Here is a 7,539-nt window from a genome sequence, read left to right as displayed (position 1 = left end):
ACCGCCGAGAACTGCTGGGCGAAGTCCTCGACGGTGTCGCCAAATAGGCCGATCTGGGAGATGGGGGCGTTGAGAAAGCGAACCTTGTCCGCATCCCTCATCTTAACCAGATTCAGCCACAGGTGGTGTTCCTGGACCACGAGGGTGGACATCGCCTGCCCGAGTGCTCGCCCCGTGACCTTCGTCGCCCAGTGGGTGAAGTCGGTCGCTGAGCACAGCTCCTGCATCACATCGGGATCAGGACTACCCACATGCAGTTCCTTTAGTGCCTTGGCCTGGTGTACTTGCAGGAGGGCCATGGCATGCAGGGCAGAGGTGGCCTGACCAGCGGCGCTGTAGGCTTTGGCCGTCAGAGACGACGTCGTCCTACAGGCCTTGGAAGGGAGTGCCAGGTGATCCCGCCTGGTGGCTGTGCTTTGCGGGCACAGGTGCACCGCAACCACCTTATCCACCTGAGGGACCTCCGTATACCCGTGGGCCGCCCCGCCATCGAGGGTAGTGAGAGCAGACAAGCTGGGAGGTCGGTTTCGGGCAGAAAAAGGTGCCCTCCACGACCTCGTCAGCTCGTCGTGCACTTCCGGGAAGAAAGGGACCCCAAACCCTGGAAAGGGTGGGGGGGGCGTGGCTGTGAGCGGCACCCCGAACCCTGGAACCAATAATCTAGCCGCGAGGGCTCAAGGGAGGGTGGAAGGTTCCACTCCAACAAAACACGCGGCGGCCCGGGCAAGCATGGCGGTTATCTCGCCATCAGCCTCAGACTGGGCGGGCCGACCCGAAGGTGGCAGCCTAGTCGAGTCCTCGGTGTCTGACATCGCCAGTACGCTCTCCGATGCAGTGTTCAAGCACTCATCCCGCTCCGGAGCTCCGAAAGGGACACTAAGCTGGCCCTGGAGCGAGCTGGTCTCCTCTCGGAACTCGCCGGGGGCAAACGAACGTGCTGGGGAATGGGAGGTCCGCGGGGATTTACCCAGCAGAGCCACGCCCATTGAAGCCCCCAAATCGCCTCCAGCACCAGCCGGGCCGGCCTCGTACCCGGAGGTAAAAGGCGAGTCACAGGGGGCGGCTAATGTGGCTTTCCCCCAGAAGAAGGAAAGCCGCGACCGCAACGCTGCCATGGTCATATTCTCATAATGAGAACATGAACCATTCACGAACACTGCCTCAGTGTGATCGCTGCCCAGACACGTGAGGCAGCGCCCGTGGCCGTCGGAAGCGGAGAGATAGCGACCGCATCCAGGAATCACACAAAGACGGAAAGGCATCTTTATAAAGACGCGTCTTTAAAAAGACGTTCAATGTCAATGTGTGTGCTCTAATAGAGAAAATATACTCTTTAGCAGGAATATACACTCTTTTAGCACTGTCGAAGCACCCAAGGGCGAAATCTGCACTCGGCGTGCAAAAGGAGAGAAAGCCGCTGGAAATGTGCCGTATATCCAACAGCATATGCTTCTTAAGAGGTGAATGGAACAGCAGTAGTATTCAGCTTGCTGATAGTACAACCGCTCAGCTCCGAAGAAAAAATATGAATGAGTGGTTGTTAGCCAGCTCCTTTTATACCCGTATGTCCGGGGGAGTGGCATATAAATTCCACTTGCCAATTCTCATTGGCCTTTTCTCAAAGATCTGAGGTGTTTGGGGCTCCCAAGGGCGACCCCTAGTGTCACTGAATCGACACAACATCGAGTGAGTGACAGAAGGGGAACTTGGATATTAAAGACACTGGACATTGGAGACCCATGTACCCCTCCAAAAGTGACATGGTGGTGAATATCTGAAATCAGAAGTGTACAAATGGGCTAATATTACCAAATTAACCTTCTTTAGAGAAATTAGGGTACCACAGCCATCTCTCTTTTACAACTTATCAGTAGGAGAGCCTTATCATTATTTGTCAATTGAAGCATGGTGGCCTGGGAGGGCAACTGAACAATGGCATACAGCAGGCTGGATTAAAATGGCAGGGATGGAATCTGGTGTGACACCCTAGCTTTTGTGTGACCGTTCTCAGAGGGTCATCACCGTATGCTGTCACTCTGTGTTGCCCTCAAACTGACTGTACCTGTTGTTTTGGGAACTGGGCATAGATGAGATTTAAGGTGAATGAACATAAGGAAAAAATTAAGCGAACAATGAACAACCTGCTCTCATAGAATCACATTGCTATACCGAAATTCTTACCTGTCATATCGAGGCAGTTTCCTGGTGAAATAAACACTAGAGGTGCTACAACAACAATGACTTGTATTCCCTTTCACACAAACTACAAGTAAAATGGAAGATTATCCATTTATAAACACTTACTGTTCACCCTGTTCCTTACACAATGCTATCTTATGACATCTAAACACTTTTACTATAGTGTATGACTTGTTTCACACACATTGTAGTGTTTGCATTACATAATCAACAAAATATACAAGCTTGTTCAAATGCAATCAAATTGCACTGTAGCTCAACAGATAGAGCGTTGCACACTTTTGCGATGCAAAGAACTGGGTTCAAGTTCTGAAAAGCCGAGTCAACACGTGAGGAGAAAGAGTCGTAGAAGTACCACAATACGACGTGGTTGCATCAGCAATTGCATTTTTCAACTCACATTGGCTCTTTATCACACTATAGGTTTAGGTTTAAGGTTTAGGGTTAGGAGGTCGGTTTTGTTGATTTACAACTCGATAGAGCATTTTTTTAGTGCCAAACAGTGGACATTTCACCTCAGAACTGCTGTGATACATGTAATGAATGCCCGTATTAATAACAATAGCTGTGTTTCCATTCAACTAATTTTCAAAAGAAATCCTGAATGGAAATGCTTGATATGCAAATAAACTCTCAAAATTCACATAGGAGTAGGTGGATTTTCTAGAATTTTGCATTAGTTTAAATGCACATTAAAGTGATGGAAATGGCTTATTCGCATGAACGGTGACATGCAATGGCCATTTGTAAAGCGCAATGGCAATGCGCTCATCGGATGGTAAAGGTGTGTGAGAGCTTGACGTAACTGACTCAACAAAAGGCCCGAATATGGCACACAATTCTTCAAACGTAGACTTGGTTAGTCGAAAGTGCTTCACCCACAGATCGTTGTTATAGTGGGTCCCCACAATCCACCAGAACTGTTTTGAGCACAGGCGCTCCCAAGTATGGAGGCTGTCGGCTAATGGGAATAGCCATTTGAGCCCTCATTATGTGAGCTATTGCACTTATTCTGTCTCCTGGCAGCATTTAATATCATAATGAGCAATTTCTTTATTTCAGCAAATACAACTCTCCCCGAAGCAAAGAGGTCGATCAGCTGCTCCATGACAAAAGGCGGGCTCCCTCAAGATAATGTGCATTTACAGTTCATGAAAACACGCAATGTTTCACATTTTCTTTAGTCTAATTTTCAGAAATACGCATTAAAAATGCTAAACATATTGATGGAAACCTAGCTAATCGTCTGAAGGTAATGAGACAACACAGCTGATCAGTAGGAAATAAACATGGGAGCACAAACATCTAATCAGTCATTGCACCCAGCCTAGTTTTATTACGTTAGAGGGGGCTGAATAAATTCAGAAAGCCACCCACAAAGAGGGCCTCATATCAGACCAGCTCCTCAAATAAGCAGAAGCCATGGAGATATGAGACGCCTCACAACAATGGAAGTGTGGCTGAGAGATAGGAACTTAAGGAGCGTATTTGCTTACAAGTTCCCTGGCCAGCACCAGCACGCAGACAATTCTCACTGACCACACACACGTTTGGAAAATCGCTGTTTGGTTAATGATCGTAAATTACAGGAATAATCTTTCTCTTATCTCCCTTATCTCCTATTTTTAAACATTACTGATAAAAGGGAATGAAAACATGAATTCAGAATACAACCTATACTCTTTCAGATATTGCCTGCAAAACTGAGGAGTACAGTGTTCAGAGCAGGGTTTGTTTTGGGTGTCTGTGATGAAGTTTGAGGGAGGGGGTTTGGCCCAGGGCCGAGATGGGTGACTATTGTATGTGCAAGGAGTGTGTGTGGAGGGTGCAGGGCAATTTAAGACAGCGTTTAGCATGCAGAGCCAGACAGGGTAAATCAACCTGACTGCACACAATCATGAGCTGAGAGAGAGAGAGAAAGAGAGAGAGAGAGGGGGGAGATTTTTTAATTTTATTATTTATTTTCTTTTTTTACATTAAAGAGAATCAGAGCAAATACTTCAATATGAGTCATGAAATCCAAGTCTAGAATATCAGTGTTTGGCTGTATTATAATGGGAAAGCAGAGGCTGTTGTTTTCCAAACAGCATATAACATTGGTCTTCACATATTCCTTTTTTGATATCAGAAATATATCAGCAACTGTCTGACATTCGAATTTCCATATGCATCTTCAGCACAAAAATAGAAGAGATGGAGTCTAGACAGACTAAAACAAAGGGAGTGAAAGATTAAAATTTGTCTGAATGAGGCACACACCCTGCCCCTTTCATTTGCCACTGGACCTAAATCAGGCTTTTGTGTGGGGCTTTGTAAAGTAGTCAAACATTCTGCTTTTATTTAATTTTTTTATCAGAAGAAGTTTTATGAATTTACTCTTTCACATATTAAAAGGACCTCCTGCATTTAAGTGCTGAAAACAGGCAATACAGGCTGTTAAAGTTAGACATCACAATGCCACTTGTACATTGGTGCAACATCAAAGTGCCCAAGACATCCAATCAGATTTATGGTGAAGGCACTATGTGATGAATATGGTGTAGCCCTCAAACAAAAGTGCTTTTGTGTCACTTAAATCAGAGGCCTTTCAAAATCAGTACGGGTCTGTCTGATTGGATGATGGCGAAAGGCCTTACAGCGCATCCAAACTTGACATGCACAATAGCAAATGCAAATTTTCACGCACTCAAAACCCTAGCGGTTAGTTGACTCACATTTGGAGCACTTTGAAGGATGTCATTTGAAGCAAGAATTTGGTGCTTTTAGCATGCTTACCTTCTGTATATTTGAAGTATTCACAAACCTAAGTTTGCTTATCATTGCTGATACTCTTGTATTGTATATGCTAACAAGTTAAAATGGCAAAATAAAAAATAAAAAACAGAGAAACTCAGCAAAACAGACAAGTTGGTAGTACATTTTACCAGCAAAGCCCCTTTGGATGCCCTCCAGAACAGTTAGTTCATAACCATTAGTCTTCTGCTGTTCACTGCCTCCATGGGTTGGTAAAGACACATCAGTTACACCATAAATGTATTCATGGGTTAAAAATTGCTTTGCACTTCAGCTTTTTGTTGTCACTTAAAAATTAACTGTTCACACACTGTATCCCAAGGTTGTCCCTGTTTTATCCCTTCTACAACTGGCTGTCACTCTCCTGTGTGGTTATAAATGGCTTCCATTAATTAAACCATGTTGACCCAACTCAAAGCCGCTTCTTTGATAAAGCATCTACAGTGCTGACTACTAGGAGATATTTCATAGTACAATGGAAATAATTGCTATTCCAATATATTTATACACGGTGTATTAATCCATATTTGTGTACAGTTCATTTGTGTATGTAAAAAGCTTGTTTTGAGATGTCGGTCTATATTGTCTTGTATTTTGTGTACATGCATAATACCAATATAAATCATGAAGACATACACGAGGCAGGTATCTGAATAAATAAAATCTTTATTTTACATAAAATAGGGTTTCTCTTCATAAAAAAAAAAAAAAAAAATGCATATACACAAGGTTGTATAAAAACACACAAGTGCACACTTTGAAACAAGTTATTCATCGAGTAAAAAGTCGCAGCATATCAAGCACAAAATATTACAATATACAGGTTGCCTGTGGGCTGCCTAGTGTTACGTTAGAGTATTCCCTAACAGATGCTGCACAGGACTTTTTCCTCACTCATGTACTGTAACTACAACTGCGTTCCTCATTATTTGTGCATTATGAAATGAACCCATTCATAGCCCACTTAATCACATTTACACATTATTGCATCAACAGAGCAAAAATGTTGAATACATGTTTGAATAATGAGACACCCTCTGCACTGTAAAATGTGGAAACATGCAATCAACTATTTCTACCTGATCTAACTCTTAAAATTTGTTTTGTTGGTGTAATCTTATGTATTCAGCTTCATTCAGTTTTGATTCGAATAAAAGCACTCTTTTTTTCTTTTCTTTTTTTTTTAATGTGGGGTGACTTAAAACTAGCAAGCAGTTTAGATACCCTCTGTGTGGATTTATGCCCACACCTTAAGTCCTGCGCAGTTTAAACATTGCAAACAAGTGTTGCATTTGTGTACATGAGCATATAGCTGGAAAATGTCCTCTATGTGTCCAGGGCTTGAGCCAGTGCTCAATCAATGAACTCTGTTCCTTCGTGCGCACCAGCAGGCATGCATCATGTGTCACGAGCTGTCTCTTCAGCACCAATCTTTACCAGTTCACGAGGCACCTGAAAAATAGTAACAGTCATGAGGAATGGGCAAACATCTCAATTATTCGAATTCATTCCAAAGGTGTGTTGGATTGAATTGGTGATTTAAAAGACCTGCTCTTACCTGATTAATATCTGTCGAACCATGTCGTGAAGTCGAGCAGCTCTTGTTCCTCAGAGCTGAGAGGCTCGTAGCTACCCTCATCAGAGGAGTAAGTTGAATGAGGAGACTCTGGCCCCGCTGAGTACGCATTGGAGACCGTTGGAGACGGGACGCCGCACTGAAACACAGCAGACACGGCGTCGTGCTCGTCTAGAAGCTGCTGGAGCGCGCGGATGTACTCGACCGCCGACCGCAGCGTCTCCACTTTGCTCATCTTTTTGTTCGCCGCTCCGTTCGGCACATGCTGGCGAAGCGTCTGGAAGCCCATGTTCACTAGTTTTACTCGGTTCCTTTCGCGCTCATTGCGTCTGGCCACAGCCACGGGCTGTTGCTGAGAGACGGAATAGCCGAGGCTGTTGAAGCTCAGCCTCCTCTTGCACCTGAGCAGCTCTGGGCTGCCGGAGCGCTGTCTCTTCAGCACTTTAGACTCAGCGCGTGGCGAGCTGCGCTCCCTGTCCTGTTTCTGATGAGGCATAAAGTTCTCCGAAAACTGCTGATAAAACGCATCTTTAGTCATTTGTATTGCCTCCATTTCCGTAAAACACATAAAATAAATAGAAAGATAAATACACGAGGTGGAAAGCGTCGGCAGTAGGGTTTCCGAGTGACGTACCACTCTCGTGCCTTTCGCGTGGCTCGCAGGAGGGTTTTGCTGAATGTAGATATCACCTGTTCAGCGACTGATTTGGAAGTGACGGAACTTGCTCTCCCTTTTCTACACGTGCGCCACACCTCCACCCCCATCAGTGCCGCACGCTCCCAGAGGAAGATCCCGCCTCCTGCATGAATACCCCGCTCGGGCTTCGCGCGCCGGGCGCGTGGCTTTGGCGAATTGAAAGGAACTATTCTGTGCGCACACTGCGCCACGCGTATGACGCTCTGCTAAAGTCTGTAAAATAATGGCCAACTAGTGCATATTTATGTTCACTGTTATGGAACGCAAAGCTTGC

At 45.0% G+C, this 7,539-nt stretch overlaps 1 protein-coding gene across 1 annotated transcript; it reads right to left on the bottom strand.

Moving 5' to 3' along the window:
* Positions 1-5,679: 5,679 nt before the first annotated feature.
* Positions 5,680-7,359, bottom strand: LOC127443173 (achaete-scute homolog 1b-like). Its single transcript, XM_051701756.1, has 2 exons — positions 6,551-7,359; positions 5,680-6,444 (listed from the first exon to the last, which is right to left on the bottom strand). Exon 1 carries the CDS (start codon positions 7,134-7,136, stop codon positions 6,555-6,557), a length of 582 nt encoding a protein of 193 aa, XP_051557716.1. The 5' UTR covers positions 7,137-7,359; the 3' UTR covers positions 5,680-6,444; positions 6,551-6,554.
* Positions 7,360-7,539: the final 180 nt, after the last annotated feature.

The sequence above is a fragment of the Myxocyprinus asiaticus genome, chromosome 1 (genome assembly GCF_019703515.2).
Source record: "Myxocyprinus asiaticus isolate MX2 ecotype Aquarium Trade chromosome 1, UBuf_Myxa_2, whole genome shotgun sequence".
Classification (NCBI taxonomy): Eukaryota; Metazoa; Chordata; class Actinopteri; order Cypriniformes; family Catostomidae; genus Myxocyprinus; species Myxocyprinus asiaticus.
The sequence above is the reverse complement of the archived record's forward strand: the minus strand, read 5'-3'. Positions and strand labels throughout refer to the sequence as shown.